The sequence below is a fragment of the Pagrus major genome, chromosome 13, assembly GCF_040436345.1.
Source record: "Pagrus major chromosome 13, Pma_NU_1.0".
NCBI lineage: Eukaryota > Metazoa > Chordata > Actinopteri > Spariformes > Sparidae > Pagrus > Pagrus major.
In genome coordinates, this window is record NC_133227.1 from 26,302,912 (window position 1) to 26,326,809 (window position 23,898).

Below are 23,898 nucleotides of genomic sequence, written 5' to 3' on the forward strand. Positions count from 1 at the left end.
TGCGTGCTTGCAGCCTTGTATCGTACACAGTAGGTGGTAACAGTCGACCATCATTCAATCTGTTAACAGCAGAAAATCTGATAACTGAAACACACGCGTTCATCTGAACAGTTATTTGTGTGTGCATACTGCCCTCTTGTGGGAAGTTACTTTTTTCCCCTGCTACTAGAGTCTGACTAATCTGAATCAGGTTTTCAGATATTAGGATGTGTTTTTTTGGTGCATCACAATAAACATAGTGAGAAGAAATATATAAGATCAAAAGCAAAGAGCCAGGAAAAGTAGAAAACTGACTGAAACAAGTGAAGTCAATGAAACAGCTGAGGTTTTGTGCAGGAATGTGCAAAAGCTCACAGTAGGCCTCTGTAGTATAAGAAGATGAAAGAAAGCAAGATGTAATACAGGAAGTTAGCTCATCTCACCTGCATACAGGTAATGACAGCATTAAAAAACAGTTCAGTTTTTGTGTATTCAGTATGAAATGTGAGTTTAAAAGCAGCATCAAATATAGAAAATATATATTTTACAAAGAAAATACACTTGACCTTTTGTAAATGTGTCTGTTCTAAAATCATTAAGCCTTATAAATATATGATCACCACACATTTCCAGCTCAGTATGCGGCTGTCATGATGAAAAGGTACAATTACGTTCAAAGGGCAACAGCTTGTGCAGTCTAAATACTGATGCCAGCATAGCTATGCTGGACATTTATTTCAAAAGCCAGATAACACGAGGCCCTGTGATGTTGATTAATTCTGTATCTCTATCTAATGATCATGTGAAACATGCAAGTAGGGATGCAGTGGTGGTTAACCCATTCACTATTAACCACGGTTTAACACGTCACGGTTTTATAATCGTAAGGCTCAGCTGCATATACATTCATGTAAATACATGTGGAGTTTATTTTTATCTGTATTTTTCAGTTACTAAGAACATTTAATTCTGGATTATCACTTTTGATGCTTAAGTACATTTAATATCAGGTACTTAGTCGATGACAGGGTTACCAAAGTATATCTTTAATTTCACTCAAGTATGACTTCCGAGTACTTCTTACAACAGTGATTACAAATCGCTGCATCCCTAAAGAAAAGCATCAACCACAAAATGAACGACTCGTGGAGGACTCTGTACACAATTTGTGCTTTATTGACAAAAAAAGAGATTGTACAGCTTCTACTGTTGATTGCAAGAGCAGTGTTGATCCATCACCTTAACACAGGACTACTCCTCCCCCTCATATTCAAGCTAGTATGACCGAACAGCACAGTGCAAAACATCTCATCTATCTACCCAATGTGTACCTTTTGTATAAGGACGAGACAGCTGAAAACAACTGGCTGAAGGCGACAAGAGACTGATATAATATGTGGACATGTGTTAGTAATGGCATTTCAATTGAAGGCATGAGACGGCGACAGACAGACAGACAGAAAAACAACACGGGGCTGTGATGAATAGTCAAGAGTCACAACAACGAGTGACACAAAAACAATGTGATCGGCTCTTGTTTTTTTTTGGTGCTCATGTGAACATCAGGCCACACAGAGCGTGCAAACATTTCTGATAAACAGAGATACCAGTCGATCAAACTGTACTCTGATAAAAAAAAAATCAAAAGTTCTGTGTGAGCATGAGGCAACACAGCCGTTACAACGAGGATCAAAACTGATTGATAGAGACTTCACCGAAGTCATAAAACAAAGAGGGCCAGCCCCAGGATTTCTGCATAGCAAAATCTGGGCAGTAGAAGTAAACAGGTACCATATTAGACAAATATAAACTGATGAACAAGGAAAAAGTCTGGCAATAAAAGCTTCTCCCATACTTTATATAAGTACATTCTCACCTCAACGATATACAGGATCTGTCTTCATTTAAATGGCTTTAGCACGAGAACAGACCCCTCACCTGAAGAGGAGTCACCCTCCTTGACTTAATGCTCAATGTGCAGCTTCATTTCCCAACGTGTAATAGAGATTTTACATCCCTCACATAATGTAACATGAGAAGGCTGTTACGCAGTTTCTGCAAAGGTGTCACAGAAAATATAGGGGATGGGAAAACAGCTGGAAAAAACTTAAACTACATTTTCAAACTTCTGTGAAAATGTGATTTCTTCCTTTGATAGGTTAAAGAACGGTCTGATTAATTTTATACGACACACTAATGAAAATTACTTGAAGTTTTTTAGTTTTTTGATTCACTACTTTGAGAAATATTGATATTCGATACCATGTTTGATACGACAGGGAAAAGTTGTCGACCTTGAGGGCATAACATTTTTGATTTTTAATCTTTTTAAGCGTATGTGCTGTGCGTTAAGAACAAAAGCCTCAAAGGCCTAGCCCACGTGTACACAGGTATTTTTAAAAAAACAAAAAAACATTCTCCGTCAAGAAGAGCGTTTTGACATTGTTTCAGAAATAATCTCCGTCCATACTATCACACCTCAAAACGTATATCCCATGGCCATTCGCGTACACTAGGCATGCGTGTGCCGCTGTAAACAGAAATGAGGTTGTATGCTCCCATCAGTTGCTTAGCTACAAAAACTACTATGAACAAGGCAGCGAAATGTGACTGCTCTTCAGAGAAGCTCTGGATGATTTGTCAGCAAAACACTGTAAGCAGCCGTTTTTGTCTCTTTCCAGTTCTTGTATAATCAATGTCCGTTTGTGTCTTTCTAAATATGACGTTAAACAATATTTCATCCATTTTGTCACTGCACAAACTCAAATACTCTATCACATTTACCATTGATGCTACATACACTGATAAACGTGCGTGCCTGCATCGTTTTCTGCCCGTCCAGATGTAAACACGGAAAACAGAGTTGCTGATTATCTTCTCCCATTTTCAGCAACCTAAAATGCAGGTCTGTGTGTACAAACGGCCAAAACGCCTAGAAAAAAAGCTTTGTTTTAAGAAATACCTGTGTACGTGTGGACAGGGCCTATGTTGATTTACTTGTGGAGGAGGTGGGGCTATGTGGGCACTACATGTGTCGACTCGCTGTCAGAGAGGAAAGTGCAGAAATGCAGCTAGTATTAGTGTCTCGATACAGCAAAGTGAGTATTGAAACAGCTTCGGACAGACCGTTTCAACATGAGCGGTGGACAGGTTTTGGAATGACTGCATATATATATATATATATATATATATATATATATATATATATATATATATATATATATATATATATATATATATATATATATATATGTATCAGCTTCTCCTAGATTGCTGCTTTTTTGCATACTCACACTTTACAATACAAAAGTACACATGACACAACTACAAGTGCTTTAAAAAGCAGCTGCTCTGTGTGTCACTTCATATCTTGGCTAACTGCTGAGAGAAAGTCTGTTGTTAATCTTGGGGTTAATAATCAGCTGTTATAATTTAGCATTATATTCTGACCTAAGTTACATTAACATGTAATTCTTCCTATTCTCAAGGTGAGTATTAAACGTATTAAGACCGTACGCAAGAGGCAAAACAAAAACGGGTTTAGAGGGGACATAAGGCTGAAAACACTCCCAAAAAAAAGAGAAGATATAAGACTCCCAATAAACAAAAAATATTAAATCCCAAGAAGTTATTAATTTAGAAAAAATTACAAATAAAATTCAAATAATATAACAAATAAGAATAACAGATAAACAGTAAAAATCTCTCTATGCAGACAGCAATAAAGTCCTGAAGAAATATAACTCTATCCCAAAGACAAAACACTCTCTGCTCTCCAGTTGGCCTGCAAAGCAGTAGAAAGCATCAATCAAGCTCCATGACAAAGCACAGCGTCTCAACAATGCGACGGGCCGGGCAGCAAGGCCGACTGGCTCTGTGCAGGTCTGGACATTTTGTTTCTCCTTAACGTGGATCAAAAGATGTAGTCTCGGGTCATCTTGAGGGACGGCATGGCCTCGTTGACGTTTTGGTCCAGGCGGTGATACTCCACGGTGTTGCGGGAACACAGGCCGTCTTTCCAGCGTCGGCTCTGAGCCAAGAGGAAGATCTGAAAAGACGAAAAAAATGCAGATGGAAATCCAATTAATCGGATAGATGTACAAGTGCTGATCAAGTAAGAATATTTCTTGGCTAAAAGTCTAGCAGAACAGATGAAAGACTACATAATTGGACTGTTAAATCAGCTGTAAAACCCAAATTTAAATGAGGCCAGCAGAATATGTGATAAAAAACCTTCCTCTACAGATCTGAGGAAGAAAGAAAAAAAGAGTGCAGGTCATTTTAGTTCACCAGATTACTGACAATGTGCCACATATGATCATATATTCAACAACACACGTGTTGAAAAGAACAAACTAATAGAACAAGGCTTTTTGTTCGACTGCCTTATAAAATCACTCAGTTTTGTCAGTCGTTGAGTTAGGAGAAACTTTAAGAAACAGAAGTGAGATGTGATCACAAGTGGGGACCACTTGTGATCACATCTCACTTCTGTCTGTTCCAGATTCATGTCAATAATGTGTCAAGAAAATGTGAAAAATGCCAAGCATCCAATGTGAGATCCTGTGACCAAGGTGAAATTTTCTGCTTCATTTTCCTCGTCCAAAACAATTTAACTCAGAAGCCAGAAAACCTCAGATTTGATAAGCTCTTAGCAGATGAATCACCAACAAGTTCACCATTAACAGCCTCAACACTAGTTTGTTTTTTACAAGAATGTCAACTTTGCAATTTACAAAAACAGGAAGATAAAAAAACTGGTGATTACAATCACATGTTGTCCCCACGAGCATCACGAATTACAGCTGAGGTAATATCAGTCCAGTGCAAACAAGACTGCATCATCATCTCTGGCCTCTACATCCTGAACAGTACTGCTAACACTCACCTTCCTCTTGTTGTGGTAGGTGATGTAGACGATTGCCACCAGGAAAGCCAGGATGACCAGATGAAAGAAGAAGTGGGAGTCCTCGTCCTCTGTGGTGTAGCTGTCTGCTTCCTTGAAATGGTTCACCTCCAGCCCGTCCGGCTGCTGCAGCCTGTTCACAGGCTGGTCTTTGCCGACATCACTGTTCTCATACACGTTGTCCCCGTCAGCGTCCTCGCTGTCCACGTAGGTACCGTCATCCTCATCATCCTCGTCTTCGTCGCCATCTTCTGTGTAACCATCCGGATCGAGATTAGGTGCCGGTCCTTTGTCAGTAGTTGACAGCAGCTCTGGGTCAATGTCCTGCTCTGTGGACGGGATCAGTGCGTTGGGGGGTTTGGAGTCAGAGACGGGTGCTATTGGCTCTTCCATTTCATCAGTTTTGGCTGGTTCAGGGGCTTTGACAGAGGTGAAGGGAGCTTCTGGAGTGGAGGCTAAAGTGGTTTCAGAGGCGGCAGGCTCATCTGTTGTCTCAGCTTCCACTGGGTGGTCTTTACCTGCATCATCTACATTACCTGCATTACCATCATCTGGTGTTGCGTTCCCGTCTTGCTTCACTGCATCGATATTAATGATGTCGTCTGGATGTGTTTCCTTGTTCTCCTCCGTCATTACTTGAATGGCTGCTGTGGGCTTTACTATAAGATCATCTGCTTTTGTTGGTGTGGAGTCATTACCAGCAGGTGCTACCAGGTCATTAGGCTCCGTTAAAGCAGGACCCTGTTCAGGTGTCAAAGGCTCAGTGTTACTTTTGTCACCATTCACAGTAGTGAGACGTGTGTCGTCTGCCTGAGCTTTGTCTGGTCCTGTCATGTAAGAAGAAAAAACAATGCAAGACATTAGAGTTTTGAAGAAGAAATAGTCCTTTTAAACAATGAACATATCAAGGTTAAGAAAATATGTGTTCTCAATCAAGGAGATCCAAAATAGACATTTGTTCTTGCTCTCCTCACATGATCACGACTGAAAATAAGCCGTGTTGTGACAAAACGTCTCCTCTTCAAGACACAACTGTGATGAGCTATGACATATTTCACCATGCTATAAATAGGGCTGCAGCTAGCGATTACTTTCATTATCTATTAATCAGCCGATTGTTTTCACGATTAACTGATGAAATATACGAAATGTCCAAACACTGAAAAGCTCATAACAATGTCCCAGATCCCAAAGTGACGTCTTGAATTTGCTTCATTTGTCCAACTAAAAGTCCAAATGCCCAAGACTCTTCACTTTTACTCAACTATCAAAACAGTTGGTGATTACTGCAGCTCGAATTATAAAGCACTTTATAATTTGTTTTATTTGGTGAATGATGGGTGTTTTCGTCTGGCAGATTTGAATACATGCCCATGTCAGCCAGGTTTTCTGTATTTTTTACTTAAAAATGAAGTACTTTAGTCAGAAGGAATCTCTACAGCTGAATTCAACTCCCGACTGTGTCTTTAAACGAGAGCTGAACCCAGTCTCCTGCATCTGGCCAGCCTCTCCGGAATCAATGACACCATTTAACCAACAAGTGTCAACATTATTTCATCCTGTGGGACTAGGAGGCGTTGCTTAGGAAGGGACGGGAGCAGAACACTAGGGACTTGAGGCATGGCGTAAGACGTCCCCAAGAGAAGAAAGGGACTATTCATACGCACGGGCCATGGCCAGCATAAATAATCACCAACAGAAGATCTTTTGTGGCAGCCACAGTTATAGGCTTTGCAGCATGAAAATGCATGTGAAATATTCAGCCTTAAAAGGCAGAGCAGCTGAATCATACTTGACAGATGTCTTAATATCCTAGTATGTTTGTAATACATCCTTAAATCATGCTAATCGCTCACTCTTTTGGCTATGGGGTCAGTTTTATTCAGATTAAACCCATACGACACCAACTTTATGCTGGTAAATTGTGACTAGAGCATGTTTAACAATCTGCCAACCAAGTGGACGACTGCTGTCATTTGCCGTTTGTATTTCAAGATGAATAAGTATTTAGTCAAGTAAAGCTCATCCTCCCTCTGTATAAACACTTGTTGTTTGCACAACGTTGACAAATCACACAGGAATAAAACCTAAAGAAACAATCTCACATAAATTATACGTGCAGATATGACTACATGAAACAAAACCAAACAGACAGAGTCAGATACCAAAGTGATCCCACGCTAAAAGGGAATGTTGTTGGCATTGCACCATCACTAATGACAGATCACAAGACTTGCAGGACAACTCTTGACTGGCATGACCCGCCCGTCACATACATTTGATGTCTCTGGATAAAAATCTCACGGAAATCACTTCTAAAGAAAACAGCAAATTAATTAACATGTTTGCTCCTAACTTGGGTCGCTCTATTTGTGCATCTTTGTCACAGCGATGCACGAAGAGATAAGCTGTTGGAGTGAGCACGATGAGATTGTGGCACGATACAGTCACACTATGACGAAGAAATAGGTCAGAGACAAGAGACAAGAGACAGATCTTTCCCAGCAAACACAATACTGCAACCTGACAACAGCCAATACAACAGGCCGTGAAATCAACACCACACTGACCTTATCTCAACAGATTTAAGTCAATAAAGTCAAAGTCCATTAACAAGACAGAGCTTGTCACAGAGACAGAGAGCACTTTTTTACTGTGGTCCCAGGTCCTTGGTGGTAAAACTTCAAAAGGGTTTTTTCTCTAATGAACAGTGGAGCTGGACTGGACTGACAGGAGGGTAAATTAACAGCTCTGATATATGACAAGGACATCTGGAACAAGTCACTTTATCTGACCACCATAAATCACATGGTCCCCGCAGGGCACCGCAAAGTGGGACCTCTGACTAGAAGTACATCCAACACAGGTTTACGACGGCTGTTGTTGTCCTCCAGCTTTAAGTTTGTTGAGGAAGACAGGACTTCCTTCTTCCGTGGTGCTTGTTATGAACACGAGGTGTCTTGAGAGTTACATGCAACACAGTTAAAAACCAAGTCAGGCAACTACAAGCAGACTTAAATATCTGAAATAAATGTCTGACGTCTGACGTTGACGTGAAACCTTTACTTTCTGTTTGAAGTGACGACATTTAAAGCCTCGTTTAACTCTTTACATTTGGTAAATACTTCGTTCAACTGCATTGTAATACTTTGATAAGTACTCGAGTAAAAAAATAAAAAAGGTTTAGGACTTTTCCCGGTGAACACAAACAGGCTGTCAACGTCCGCTCACCTGACACTGTGTTTGCTAGCACGACGGCTAGCCACAGTAGCGTTAGCCAGCTAGCTAACAAGCTAACAAGCAGTGATAGTTGGTCAGAAACGAGCGATTATCTCCGATTAGCACAACGTACCTTGCGTCGTGACATTTATGGGAAGTGACAGGCAGCCCCTGGCCAACACTTGGAGGAAAATGACCAGAAAAAGAGCCGAAATGTTTCTCCTGCTTCGCCCCATCTTCCTGCACGTCGCCATGTTTGATGCGTGAGTAGCTGGAGAGGCGTGGTTGTTCAGCACAGCTACGTAGTGACTGACTGCGAGTGTGCGTGTGCGTGTGTGTGTGTGTGTGTGTCATAGTTATTAAGAGAGGAATCATGAGGTCTGAGTCAGTGTGTTGTCATTGTTGTGATTGCTTCAGCCACAACAATAAACTAACTAAACAGTGGAAATAATGCATTGATGGTCATGTACTTACACTGTTTCTTCATACCTCTCCAGCTGCTTCTTTATACAAATTAAAGCCGGCAATGCAGTTCAGCTCCCAGCCATCGAACTGATGCTGTTCAGCTGCTTCTTAACAAACCTTAAAATATTCCACATCTTACATACATCATCGATATTTACTTTTTAAGGCCAGCAATGCAGTTTAGCTCCCAGGTATTAGTACAGCGATGCAGTTTAGCTCCCAGAATCATAATCAGAAATACTTTATTAATTGAAATTGTGTGTGTTACAACAATTAGTGAAGCAATGCAGGATACATTTTAGCTCCCAGCCGTCGAACTGATGCTGTTCAGCTGCTTTTTAACAAATCTTAAAATATTCCATATCTTACATATATCGTCGCTATTTACTTTTAAAGCAAGCAATGCAGTTTAGCTCTCAGGTATTAGTACAGCAATGCAGTTTAGCTCTACAAACCTCAAAATATTCCACATCTTTCATACATCATTAGTATTATTTAACTTTTAAAGCCAGCAATGCAGTTTAGCTCCCAGGTATTAGTGAAGTGATGCAGTTTAGCTCTCAGAATCAGAAATATTGTACTGAATGCCAAGGGGAAAATTGCATACTGTATGTTACAACCATTAGTGAAGTGATACAGGATGCAGTTAAGCTCCCAGCCATTAGTGAATAAATGCAGTTTAGCGGCATTTTAACAAACTTTTAGCCAACAATGCAGTTTAGCTCCCAGGCATTAATGAAGTGATGCTGTTTGGCTCCCAAACATTAGTGAATCGATGCAGGACACAGTTTAGCTCCCAGCCATTAGTGAGGTGATGCAGTGTAACTATTTAATAACAAACCTTAAAATAGTCAACATGTTTCATACATCATTGATATTATTCAACATTTAAAGCCAGCAATGCAGTTTAGCATGAGCTTTTTAAACGTCCTTTAACAAGTCCTAAAATTAAATTGAATAGAATCTTATATCACTGTTTGGATGCCCTTGGCTTTATTCCTCATTATTTGGGGTCCACAAACAGCAGCATGTCAAAAATGACATATCAACCAATAACTTTTTAACATTTTTAACCCTTACATTTGCTGAAGGTGACAAAATATAGGAACGACCATCTAGAATTGTTCACACTACAGGCTGTGTGTTAAAGTCAGATTAATTTTGTTTACCAGAAACCCCCAGTAAGGGTCTAACTCATCATTAAATCTCTTACAATCGTGTTTAACACTCAAATAAGATACATTTCTGATGGGTTTGGAGGGTTAAGATCTTCAAACATGCTCAAGATCTGTGGAAGTTTTCCTCACAAACATGGGATGAAGTCATCATTATAAGATGCAGGTAAAAAGGCAGAGGAACAAACAAACAGAAACTGGTTCAAGATGTTCTTTATTTAATTCAGGGAATAACAATACTGTCAAGTACACTAAGCATGATTCCCATGACCAGTTGTGGAAGACTACCATTTCCCATCCACTATATTTATTCATTTCATCCTCCTTTTCAGAAGTACTCTTATGCAGAGAAGTGTGCACGATAGGTTTCCTTCCTTTTTGCTCGACGAAGAATTGACAAGTCGTTGCCTTCGTAAGACTTTACAGGTGGATTAAACTATGCAAGACTGTCAATAAAATAATATTCATTTTGCTATATGTAACAAAAGACATGTTTCACACCAAATGCACAGACACAATAAACAAGTGAGACGAAAACACAGAATGTACACATTGGGGTGTAGTGTCTCTTAGAGCTACCGACAGCTGCTTACATCAGGGACAACTAACCCTTCCATTGTATAATATATCAAGACAGACATTAGAGCTCTCTGGTGCAGGAGTGTGAAAATAAAAACATACTTCACCACTACAACTTTTAACCAAGTGTTTAATGGTGCTATGCAACAGCACCATCTGGTGGTGTACCTACTCAACTGTACGCTGACTGTGTCGAGCCCATTATGCATTTTGGGCTGAACTAAGTTTTTGATTTTCCCTTTTATCTGCATTGGAAAGCAGAGAGACACACAAATTAAAGCATTGTGTATGACTGTAGTGACGTGACAAAGAGTGAGGCCAACATGGATGTACCGAAGCTACCGTTCCCTCGCAAGCTGAACAATTCAAGAAAAAGACTTTCTGACTTACAGTTGTAGTTTTGTTCTGAACTTGGCTCTATATTTTCAAAATATAATGTTCCCTTAAAATGGTCCTTTAAAAGTGGGTAGATCGCCACGAGAACGATTTGACCTTTATGCTGTCTTGCTTCCAGCTGTAGCATATCTAGGGGGAAACAGGGGTTTTGTGAGGGCTAGCCTAATCAATAAAGGATTTGGATTTTTTTTTTTTTTTTTTGGTGGGGAATGTGTGTGTGTGTGTGTGTATGTGTGTGTGCTGGGAGGACTGGAAGCCATCTGCCTCATCCTCCTATGCCTGGAACTCAAGGCCGAGACCAAGCTTGTGGCCACCAGCGTTGATGTTCTTGCCATCAAGGAGAGCAGAGAGGGTCAGCTTGATGCCTGCAGGAATAGACATATCGAGATGAGCCATGCATAGATAAGGGGATTTTTTATTTCAGGGGCGTATGGTTGTAGGAAAAAAGGGGACTAAGTATAGACAGCCCATAAAGATACTAGAATGAATAGCATTCAACTATGACCACATCTTACTGTAATGTTGCTACTGTTCATCAACATAGAATAATATCCTCAGCACTCATGCATTCACAAGCAGTCTGCTGTCTGTATATAAAAGAAAAATAAGGGCTGCGCGATATTGAAAAGAAATGACATTGCGATATTTTCTCTCTCTGCAATAATTCAAGCAGGAGCTGCTTAATTTGATAAACTGATCAAGAATGATTGGTGTTTCGCCTGCATGACACTCATAAGCAACAGACTTTCATGTTTCCAAGAACCCATTCTGACTAAATTATCTAATCTCTGACAGACTTCGTTTCATTTTCCTTTTGTATCAGGCAGCAAAATGTGGTTTGTTTGAGATAATTTGACTTTCTTGACTGGATTAATGGCTTTTTCTGGTTCATAGTGTTGTCTTAATTGAGTAAATGTTCATATATTATGGTCTTTGTACACATAGTCAGTGTTTTGGCCCATTTAAGCACTAAACACGCAAGTTATATACAATTACTCACCTGGCTTCAGAGTCTGAGTGTAGCCCAGACCCACGAGGCTGGAGTTGTTCACCTTGGCCTGTGTGGGAACCACAGATGAAAATCATACAGTGAACAACACATTTTACCAAAAGATACGTGTATCGTGTCATTGCTGGGTAATTTATTGCCTGTTTCAAGTAAAATGTTAATAAAATCTTAACTGTGATTCATATTGAATTCTGAAACTGATACTGTGAGTCAACAGTGCTACCACTGAAACATTCTCACTTCAGACGGGCAAACTTAAAGTTGTTAGAAAGTACATATAATTACACTAACAGACAACCATTCACACTAATTGACACTGTTGAAAGTGGGATTTAAGGGCTCATGTGATAGACGGGACTGAATTAGCCCAGGCCTGTCTGTAGATGACAGACTCCTCCCATTGGATGTTTTGGCTCGGCTGAGGCTGCTCTCATGCCCAAATGAACGTGATGCATTCACACGGACCTCTCCGTTCTTTCAAGTTAGTCAGCAAAGACTGTGACGTAGATTTGAATTGAGCGATGCCTTGACTAGTCATAATGCACTCCATCTCAGTTCACATAATAGACACCCAGAATGTCAGCCTGGGTTCAAGCAGCTGGTTTCACTGGCCTCTGAGTCTTTGCACTGCATGACTAACTTCTGGTTTTAGAGTCGCACTACCACAACTACTTCAGGTTACACACTACTCACAGAGAAGGATGCATCAGGATCAATCTGATACTTGGCAGCGATGCCAAAGCGGGTGTTGCTGTTTCCAGCGGTCCACGCCAGGTTGACGGCCGTCTCCAGCTGGTCATTCACCTTCTGGTAGATAGAGCCACCGAACTCAGTGCCATCATTTCTGAAAACAAACAGATGAGGATATATGTAGTGTAAATATAACTACAACACGAATACAGTTTCCTTACAGGTGATATTTTCCCCTCAAAGGGATGGATTAGGGTTTTGTGTTTTGTAAACAAAGAGAAAACCTTCCTTGCGTGTCAGTTAAAGAGCTCCTCGGCTAGGTGCGCTGTCACTAATGTAAAGCCTACATTACACTTTCTCTGACCTCACATAAACACTTCAGCTGTAGACTGGAACGGACAGGCTTGACCAGCAGCACAGCAGGAAACAAGACTTAAACCGTGTCCCGTCGCTCTCTGTCTCTCACTCACTGTCTGACACTACCTCAGTCTGGCTTTTCACCGAGGCCCTTTATGCTTGCCAGCTACTCACTCCAGCTCACTTGCAATATAGCAAATCCCATCACCTGTGTGTAAAAATAACTGTCAGGCACCTGGGTGCTGGGCAGATATCCAAATGGGCAACAAGTTAGCCAGCCAAACAAGGACGAGGAAACGGTTCGAGGACTTCTGTCTAGTTAAGGTCAGACGTCTGGACTGTTGTTGCACTTATAGCTACAACTTACAGCCTGTGACTGATGTTCAAGTACCACATAACGTGATAAAATAGTTTTAAAAGGTTAAGGGTGTGTCTATATGCTTTTTCCATTTCAATCAGGTCAAAGCTCCTTTTATTAAGAGTATGGTCTGCACCAAATTCACAGCAGATATGGAGAAGCCACACAGGCTCAACAGTGTATTAGAAATGCAGTGCATGTGGTACAATAAAAGGGTGCATGCTAGCGTACTACTCGTGACCATCTCCCGCTTCGTGTGGCCTTACACATTTGTATGGAGCTGGAACTCGTCAGTCTTGAATCCAACTGCAAAGTTGCTCTGGGTGATCCTGTTCCTGCCAGCCTCGAAGGTCATCTGGTAGCCGGCCAGCCAGCCCTCGTAGCCCACTACTGCTGCGCCGTGGATGGCTGTACCGTTGATGTCGTAGTTAACGTCACAGCCGAGGTTGATGTGCTCGCACTTGTAGCCCGTCTTGATCTTGCCGCTCTTCTTGCTGGCAGGAAGTTAAGGAGAGAGAACAGGTGGTTAATGTCTTTAGCAAACAATCATAACCTGATTGTATCACATTATTACAGGCCTTGGTAGAATCACAGTATTATGACCAGGCTCTGCTAAAACATGTGTAACATGGTCTTTTCCTTTTTCCAGCTATTCTTACCCGGTGTTTGGTGAGAAGGAGGAGTCGAACGTGAGCTTCAGCCCCTTAGCCAACTGTGGAAAAAGTAAGAAAGTTCATTTTATCAGATGTCCAATATAGTGAACACAGTGAAAGGAATACATGTGACTGCAAATAGCAACTAAAGTCACATTTTTACATTTTAGATTTTCTTGGCCACCACAGCCCATCACCAACCTGGTCTTCAACGGTGATCTCAGTCCCCAGGGTGTTGTCGGTGTTCCACTTCTCTGTAAAAGTCAGTCCATGCTCTGCCCATTTGTACTTTGTCTCCAGAGATCCAGCTACCTTGCTGGTCTCAGTGTTGGCAGAGCCTGTGCTGGTGAACTCCTGCAGATGATAGTATTGGCATCAGATTACTACTAACGGGAATTAACGCTTAGTATCCAGTTACATTATCGTAGGGTTTTAGCCAGTGGTGTATTCTCGTTAACGTAAAGAAATCCATTTGACTTAAAGCTGAAGAAAACTACGACAGCATAATATATTTGATTGTTTTGCAGCTGCATCTTCTCAAAGTCCATTATTTAAGCAAAAACTAGCTGAGGTCATGGTGTCCTGGCAGCTTTTAGGAGATCAGATAACCAGCCACTTAATTATCAGTCAGGGGCCTCTTAAGCTATGATAGGACGGCTGCAGTCTGGTGTGGCAGCAGCTCCGATAAACTGATAATGACAGGCAACGACTTACCAGTCCATTTTCAGACTTTGTTTTCAAGTCCAGCTTGATGAGCCCAAAGCCTGAAAGAGACAACATTTAATAAAAGATCAAAATGTGTCCAGATGACAATACAGATCTAATAATAACCGCTCTGAAACATTTAAAGTGGCACAGATTCCTTAAAACACAAGCACTGGGTAGCCCTCAAAACAAGCACTGCTTAAATACCAATACTATCACTAATATTATCATCTTAACCATGTAAAATGATATTATAATTTAATTAATACACATTTAAAGTATCCCTTTAGACATTTCAAACCACATTATGTCAAGGTATTGATTAGTGCCTGTGAAATACCCTCTCATCAGCCTCCAGAGTGCATTTAAAGTTATTCATGGTCCGCTGACTGAATGTGTGTATTGATTTGATGTAGATTCTGTGAGAACATCAGTGCCGTCAATTATGAATAATAGCTAAAAGGTTGGTTAAACACATCCTGGCTCGAGCCTAAAGCCCCATCCCTGGCCCTTTCAAGCATTACAGCCATTAATTGATTCACCCAACCACACTTCACATGACCCAGAGAGCTCCACAGCTCCACGTGAAAATAGAGATTTACTGATATATACTGCCCCCATTTATCAATACTTAGTCGGACCACAGTAACTACAATTATAAACTGAAGGTGTCTGCTCCATGCAGCAGCAGCGCCAGCAGTAGAGTCGCAGCACAGAGTGGCAGGAGTCGCATTTAACTTATCACGTGAAGGTAGTTGACCGACAAGATGACGCAGCTCTTCATCTAAGAGCTAACTGAGGTTGCTTATTGCTCCATTACTCCCACAGACTGTATAAAACTTCTCCCTGACATATTTCAAACTGAGCCGCTGTCAACAAATGCTGACAATGACTGTAGTTTTGCTCCGAGGATTCATATCTAATGAATGACATTTCATAATAAAAGTCAACTCACGTTTTTTTTAATGTGAAGCTGCAGCGGTTGGAAATGTTTCCATTGTTTTTCGGTGGTGTTGTTATGAGTACATTAACCAGTGGAGACATTTAGTCACCACAGCAACCCCAGTACTCGCGATGACAATTACAGCATTTTAGGCAGTATTACAAGCCATCCTGATACTGGTATCGATATCGGAACAACCCAAACTGAAACCCACAGTAATTACACAGCATTACAGTCACTGTCAATGAATGATGAATCTGTCTGCTGCAACAACCGGGAATTCCCTTGACAGAGGATTAATAGAGGACATAATTCGGTAACCCTTGAAGCACAGCTGTGTGTATGCACAAAACACACCCTGAGGACATCCACTCAAACCGCAGGCTCTGATCTACTATGTGTTCAGCTAGTGGTGAGCTAGTAAGTGGTTTGCTTCATTTTGCTTTAATTTGGCGAGATTTGCACAATCTGAGAGGAAGTGTTGCATCAGTTCTTACGAAGAATCACCCGGATTACCTCAGCGGACAATGTAGAAGGAGGGTATTGTTCTTCTTCTGTATTGAATGATACACTAATACGTATTCTTCCGTTGGCAGAAGGTACAAACATGTTATGAAGAATGATGAGAAGGTGAAAATGGAAAATAATTATACTACATCTACCCTCTTCAGTGAGGCAACAGAGAAAAACCTCAACTGAAAAGGCTTCAGTGTGAATATAAAGCTTGTATTTACAACTACTCACTACTTTTGGCAGCTGGTAGAGGCGACCCGTTGTTTGAATTGTTATTATGGTGCGGGGACTTAATATTTTACCCAACTAAAAAGGTGCTTAGCTTCTACACAAAGTCAATTCGTTAGTATTACACAGCGTGTGAAAACAGTTGCATTATGTCTCCTGTGGCTCTGGGTGACCTTTTTCAAGTCGTTAACACTGTTTTACAATTAAACAAAAGCATGTGTGTAGATACTACATGCTGCTGCTGTTTCTGTGTTATGAAGAGACTGTTGTTAACATCATGACAGAATTGTTATTTATGATTCAAAACTATTTCCTCCATCTCATACTGCTGTAAAAATTAATGAAATAAGTGAGTATGCTTGGTGCTTACCGTATCCCTTGGTAAAGACATCCTTGGCAGACTTTCCAAGGTCAACGTAAGTGGGAGGTACGGCCATTATCTGCAAAGAGAAAGAGGATGTTCAAGGCTGCGACTAAGAAAAAGGGAAGAAAAAAAACATAAGAGGCTCTTTGAAAAGTAACATCACTGCTGTCTTCCCTCTGTGTTACAGCTTTAGGACAGCCAGATCACCCAGTAACACAGCAGAGGGACAGACACAGAGCAGCAGACGGACTGATCGGATGTGAGCACAGTAGCGCTGCTGACAGAGGAAGGCGGGAGCAGCTGGAGGTCACTGATGGATTTGAAAGGTACAAATCTGATGAAGTTATTGACTTTCATAAGCTGAACACTGATTCTCACACTCACACACACGTTTGCTCAAACTTGCATTCCTCAGTCAGTGCAGAGGTCAGCTTGTATTGCAGGTGTCACTTTTTAGCATTCAGCTGTTAATCGACAGTTAATCTGTTTCAAAGTGGAAGAAGCCAAGTTTATAAAGAACAATGGAGGCCCACAGACTCGGACACAATGCAGACTCTTTGCTAACCCACTGGACTGGCTGCTCTCATGTGTGCTCAAGTATGTGTGCACCTCTTTGTCCTTCATTTTTCAAGAACAGCCTGTTGCGCAACACACGTCTATTTCATCATTATGTCGAGTAGATGTTGGTTACATTTTTTTCAATAGCACAACAGTTATCGAGGGACAGCCGTTACGCAGGCCTATTGATAACATGCATGTGCATATTGACAGTAGATAAAACAGGAATTTGATCAGTTCGCCCGGTGAAGAGCAACCTTAGGGCTTACGATTTCTCATTTAACATCTCTATTATACAGGCTGTATGTGTGAAACAAATCTAAAATATCACAACTGAGAAATTAAGCAATGTCTCTCACATTAAATGTCACCTCTGTCCTCAATAATGTTGGAAAGTTTGCAAGTAACACAAGGAGATTATATAAAAAATGTCATGATGAGCCCCGCCTCGGTGAGTCACTCCAGATCTTCCTTCGAGCCTGTTCAACCAAGTTTAAGTGAAGCCTCACCTTGACACAACAACCCCACCCTTTTGCTCCAATTATAACATGCCTAACACATCTACTGCAGTGCATCCACGTGCACGTTTGTGGCCCAGATGTTTCTCCAGCTCGATCCCTCACTGAATCATAAAAGGATGTCCCACTGGGCAGCCAACCAGATCCCAGTGCTGTGGTCATTAAAGCAGCACTTGGACAGGAGGTGGACTAATGTCACGTATCTGCAGTCACAGTTCACACATACACAAATAGCATGCCTACTCAGCTTTACACACGCACGGTCTTGCCAATACACCCAGCTGAGTAGTTTTAAAGCTTCACACATGGCTGCAGGAGGAAAAGGCCTCAGAGGGCGTAAGGCTGTATACATGATATCTTGCAATGTCTCCCACTGAGGTGTCCTGGGGGCCTCACTGTGTTTAGGTTGAATAGGGTCACATCTTTATACAACAGGCACACCAAAATAACTACTAAAATAAAGAGCATCAAGCCTACAGCATGATGAAGGACTGTGTGTGGCTGTGACTTTGTACAGGCTCCATCACTGTCCTTCAGCACCACTTTAGCCTGAGTGAAATGCAGGTAGATCCAGCTGTAACAGAGCTACAGTTAATCTAAAAGAGTGCAGTCTCCCTCTACAGTGAACACGGCGGTGGCCTCTTGACTCACACAAAGAGGTTTATCAAGGCAGTGAAGGCAGCATCTCTCTCTCTGCCCTCGCCTGCTAGCAGATTAGCATAAGCTAGCTATCAAGGTGGACAGCGGGCAGGTGCCTCCAGCGAGTTCACGTTACGGCCCAGACAGGCAGGGGAGCCTGTAAAGTGACCAGAGAGTTAAACCGTCAGCTAGCTAAGCGTGTTTATTTCTAGCTAACGTTACATGAATAACTGCTGAGCACTGGTCAGCACACTGTCGACCGCACCGCAAGACATTAGCCACTAAGCTAGCAGCAGTTGTACAAGCAGCAGGGCCTAGCATCCCTGCTGCACGTCGAGCAGCATCTGACTTATAAATCAGAGGTTGGGACGGACAGCTCCGGGCCCAGGAGGACAGAGTCCACCCGGCTGATAGTAGAGAGACAGCTGGGAAAGCATTTCACTAACAGATACACAACGTACCTCTGCGTGATCCGGTCCTGACCGAGAAGGGGCTCGTCAACTGCACAAAGGGAGGAGAGAGGAGGGAGCTGGTGCGGCGTCACGTACACGTTACAAGTCACGTAAGCATCAGCAGCGCCAAAGATACAACATTCGGTCAAACGGCAAGATGGTTCACACCCTATTTCAGGATTCCTGGTATCCCGCTGTCCCCACACAAGACTAGTAAAGTCATTTGCGTAAACCCTTAGTGCTGGACATTTATTGGTACCAGATTGTTTTTTACAGTAATAATAATATAATAATAATAATAATAATAATAATAATAATAATAATAATAATAATAATAACTAGTAATAATAATAAGTGCTTTACATGCAACATATCAACAAAGAATAAAAAAGTCACAAAAAACTGAAGTAACTGTGATGGTAATCGCAAATGTAAATATAAACAGCAGGGAAATAAAATAAGTAAAATCTGGATTAATAAAACAAAGCTGAAATCATCTAAATCAGGTGTTAAAAGCAGCTTTATACAACTGTGTTTTAAAATGGGGCACTGATTCAGTAAGCCTAAGTAATTGGCTACTTAATTTAAAGATTTGAGAATTAGCGATAGCCTACATAGCACTATCAATTAAATTCAATTTTGCTTCAGTCTAAAAAAAAAAAAAGGAGAAAGAAAAACGAGCTCTTTTATAATAGCCAGGTTTTGATTTTTTCAAAATTTAAGTGGGTTGACAGAAGCAAAGCAGAACAATACAAAAAAATCAAGCTCTTAAAGGGGCACTATGTAGTTTTGGAGAAGAAATTCAAACTCAGACTTTTAAAATGTACAATATTAATGAGGTAATAATACATATACTGTTAATAAACAAGCCGTTCTCAGAGGAAAATAAGGTCCCCAGAACAGTTATTTGAAGCTGGAATGGTGGCAGGGTCCGCCACATTTAAACAAAGTGAAACACTATGAATTTGTGTTGTTCTTTAGGGTCAGTTTGTTTATTCAGTCATGAAAACAAAGAGTTTGTTTACTCAGTCTGTTTTAAAAAAAACCTGTAAAAGAAGATCTTTCTCTTCAGATTCAAGTTTCTCCCCCAAAACTACACAGCGCACCTTTAAAATAAGCACAGTGAGAAAAGGTAAGGGAATCTTGATCTTCTGCCACAAGTTAACACCCGAAAACGGAATTAGCTGAACGTGAACCATCTCACCATTCATCCTTATCTTTGGCATCGGCGGTCCTTTACAGTGACGCAGGCGCAGTTCACCCCGGGCAGCACGCAGCTCCTGCGGCACCACTGAACATTCCCGGCAACAGCTGACCGGAGATCAGCTTCTGACACCTTCACCGGAAACCTCAGCTCACTGTGCAGTTTGTACAAACTGACCCAGGACGGAGGAGAGAGCTCAGCAGCTGTTACATCACATCTGGAGATGAGAGGATGGCAGGTGCTGACCTCTGATGTTATATGATGGAGATTATTCACAGAAGAGCTAAATAAGCTGTTTATGCTCACATCCTTTGTAACATGGTGCATTTACTCAAGTTAATATTTTACATAAACAGGCTTCCATTTATAAAAAATACAAAATAATACAAAATGCAGTTGTTACATATTTACCCAACAGTATATACATGAAAATATATATAAAGTATTCAATAGTTTCACCTCCAAAGAAAGCTGCAGCAATAAAAATCCAATAATATAATATATATAAATAACACTGAGATGGATTACTCTGCTGAATAATGAGCACTTTTACTTTTTTGTGTACATTTTTATGATAATACTGATTTGTTTTCTTCCCCCTGACATAATTACACAGATTATTTTCATACATATTAGGTTAGATTAAATGTTTGGTTTTTTTTAAATAATCTGAAACAAACCAAATCACAGTATTTCCATCATACATATGTTTTATTTTATTAAGGATTTTATTAAGGTTATTTTTTTAAACTGTGTTTGACATCTTTGCACAAATATGAGATTTAAAAGGCGGCTGGGTCATATATAGAAATAGAAGAAGTGCTCAGGTTTATTACAAGAAAAAGTGCTGCATAAAAAATGTTTACTTAAATAAAAGTATTGGCATCAAAATGTATTTTAAGTAGCCTACTTATTATGTAAAATGGTTAATTCTGGACAAAGTGTATTTTGGATTTGACAAACTTTATCTGCCTGTTAGCTTGTGAATTCCCCCCGAGACGTTAAATCTTCATCAGTAATATCACATCATAATTTATTTGTTGGTTCTCCTTCGTAACTGTTAACTGAAGTTATCAAATAAAAGTAGTGGAGTAAAAAGTTTGATATTTCCCTCTGAGATGTTTGGAGTCGAAGTGCCAAGTAGCAGAAAATAGAAATACTCAAAGTACAAATACCTCAGGATTGTACACAACTTGAGTAAATGCAGTTTGTCACGTTCCACCTGTGTTCGTATATTTAACTTTGTCTTGCCTCATCGTGAATGCAGAGCATGTTTTGCAGTTTTGTTTAATTTCGGCGTGCAGGATTTCGCAGAAGCAGCAGTGTGGTTGAGTTTAGGGAACTTTGCCAAAACCTTCAGACGCTTCCTTTGCAACTGGCACCTCTGGCAGCAAACAGCTAACACTGAGACGCCTCACTGAACCTCTCTCGCCCTTAAATAATCTCATTTTTTATTATCTTATCTCTGAAATTTCTCTTTTTTTGTTAGTGTACGTCAGGACTGTATCTATTTCTCACACCCCAGAATTAAAATGACTGAACTGATGAAAGTCAAACCGCTGAAACTTCCCCTGATATGAGATGCCTGATAAAAGAGAGGTCACTGAAATCCCCCTGATATATAATCATGTAGGACTTTCATCAGCTGATCAGGAAACTACAGCCACTAACCAACCACTGTATGACTGTCGCTGTGGCTGCTTTATCTGTCTCCTCTGTCAACGGTCCGAGGGCGAAACCTCTCAGCAACATCCTCCCTACGTCCTGAACGGGGGAAACAAATACAGCAACTGAGCTTCTGCTGGTATTAAAACTTTAAAAAGTAAAAACAAGCCTGATCGTTGTGTGGGAGAGAGGGTGTGATCAGCTTCAGCCAGTAGATGTCAGTGTTGGTAACGATCTGAAGGAGCTCGCTGATGCCAGTAAACTGGGTGTTTCAGAGAAATGAAGGCGCTGTGGTTTTTAGTAAAACTGCCTCTGTCTGCTTCAAGAATTAAATATAAACTCAAGCTGTTATACGCAGTGTAATTCATGAATTATTTTAAATGTAATTCTGTTTATTATTTGATATTCATTGATTTGTAGGTTGAGATTAATTTGCAAACCTTTGAAATTTAATACAAATTATGATTAAACAGCTTTTTTTCAGTCTGTCACATGAGAATGATTCATTTACAAAACAAAAACTATTCATTTTAAAGATTTTAGATTTTAGATTTTAAATGGTTTAGTCTTCTTAAAAAATTAAATAAATTGAAAACCCAATCACCAAAATTTGGAAACATGATTTTCAACCAGCAGTGACAAAATGTGTTGTGTAATTTATAGTTTACTATAATAATAATATATAAAACATCGTCTTCCCTCCCTGATATTTGCCATCAGTACTTAAAATGCAATCTTTTTTCTCCCCCATATTTCACGAACACACACGGAAAGTTTCGTTGAGCATATTTCAGTCATTTTTTCCCGAACTCGAGTGTTTCCAATTTATCTAGTTCAAGACTCACAAAATATTCAGCTCAGAAACATTTGTGCATTTACTCGATTCTTTATGGAGAAGGATTAACACGCAAAACATTTAGTTTATAAGATTAACTTAGAGAGAAAAGTCAAAGCCAGACATATTTCTTCACTTGCCAGAAGGACCTTATACAAGTACATTGAATATTAAATACGGATTAGTGTTATTCAACTATTGACTTGGGTTACTCTAACCTGTGACAGGCTGCAGCAGCAGACACACGTCTCTCTGCTTGTTAGAAAAGATTTAAAAAACTTCAAGAGTTACTTTTTTGGATCATTCTTCAAACGGTTGCCGACTGACTTTATTACAAACTTTTGGCTTTTTCACACAGGAGGACATTTTTTGACACATGATGCAACGTCAGTAGAAAATGTTTAATGGTGTCAGTACACAGTGAAGGCAGCTGTGACGGGAAGCAGCGATAAATAATATTAATTAAAGTCACAATTGCAAACAGCACGGCTTGTAAATAAAAGCAGCGTCGTGTCTCATGATGGATGAGAAGCGATAGCTCGTTCCTTTATTCGCTCACCGACGTCCACAGCTTGTTGCCATTAAACAAACACATTTAACTGATTTCCTGATGTGTGTTTAGAAAGTTCCCATCTCTGTTTTGTGTCCCTGCATCACTGAAAATCTCAAGTAACATTTAATCAACAACTAGTAACGTGTTTGTCGCCTGTCGGTCGCCTTCAGAGGCAGCCAAAAATTCATTTCTAGATTATCCTCGAGTCATATCTGGATGCTCTGCTTTCATCCCCCCGAGCTTCAAAGCCAACGCTACACTCACTTCAAACAGCCGTCGCCGAGTGCCAATCAAATCCTGCTCCAGAAGACAACAAACACGACAGAAAATGTTAATCAACCCGGGCCAAGCATCACCAAAGTAAATAAAATAAATTGTAAACAGATGCCATAATTCACAACATATGGATAAATAAGGCAGTATGTCATCTTTCTTTTTCTTTTTTTTAATTCAGTGGTTCACACAGGGTCCAAACTCCTCCACCTCTCCCTCTTCCCTCCATCCATCCATCCCAAACCCTCTTCTTATGAGTCAGTGACTTTACTGCATGCTGCTGCTTTTTCCAGCTCAGGGTGGAAGTCCATAACCCAGAGTCTGGTTAATACAGGGAGTGTAAATCACTTAACTCATGTTCCTGCGTTCAAACAGTCTGAGGCCAGTAACCTTTTTTTTTTTTTTTTTTACCTTCCTGTCTGCAACGTTCGGCACGCTTAAAAGGTTTTTATAACAGGAGTTTCCACTCCCTCAAATTCGAAAAGGGATTTCTGCCATCAAACGGGACGGTGAAAGAGATGACAGGTCCAAATGGATAAATACAAAATCACTCATTCAGCCGCTGGGAAACGGTCCAGGAGCATCAACACGAAGACTACCGATGCAAAACAAATTTGCTCTTTATGTCACGAACTGACGTCTTCCATACGGAGAAATATTTG

The 23,898-nt window shown here is 40.5% G+C and overlaps 2 protein-coding genes across 2 annotated transcripts; both read right to left on the reverse strand.

Annotated features, from left to right (window-relative positions):
- Positions 1 to 1,130: 1,130 nt before the first annotated feature.
- On the reverse strand, positions 1,131 to 8,359 carry c13h5orf15 (chromosome 13 C5orf15 homolog). Its single transcript, XM_073479182.1, has 3 exons — positions 8,238 to 8,359; positions 4,868 to 5,712; positions 1,131 to 4,027 (listed from the first exon to the last, which is right to left on the reverse strand). Exons 1-3 carry the CDS (start codon positions 8,356 to 8,358, stop codon positions 3,893 to 3,895), a joined length of 1,101 nt encoding a protein of 366 aa, XP_073335283.1. The 5' UTR covers position 8,359; the 3' UTR covers positions 1,131 to 3,892.
- A 1,582-nt stretch (positions 8,360 to 9,941) lies between these two features.
- Positions 9,942 to 18,791, reverse strand: vdac1 (voltage-dependent anion channel 1). The gene is made up of 9 exons (XM_073479622.1): positions 18,716 to 18,791; positions 16,546 to 16,615; positions 14,501 to 14,550; positions 13,988 to 14,140; positions 13,793 to 13,845; positions 13,400 to 13,627; positions 12,422 to 12,572; positions 11,720 to 11,777; positions 9,942 to 11,084 (listed from the first exon to the last, which is right to left on the reverse strand). Exons 2-9 carry the CDS (start codon positions 16,610 to 16,612, stop codon positions 10,993 to 10,995), a joined length of 852 nt encoding a protein of 283 aa, XP_073335723.1. The 5' UTR covers positions 16,613 to 16,615; positions 18,716 to 18,791; the 3' UTR covers positions 9,942 to 10,992.
- Positions 18,792 to 23,898: the final 5,107 nt, after the last annotated feature.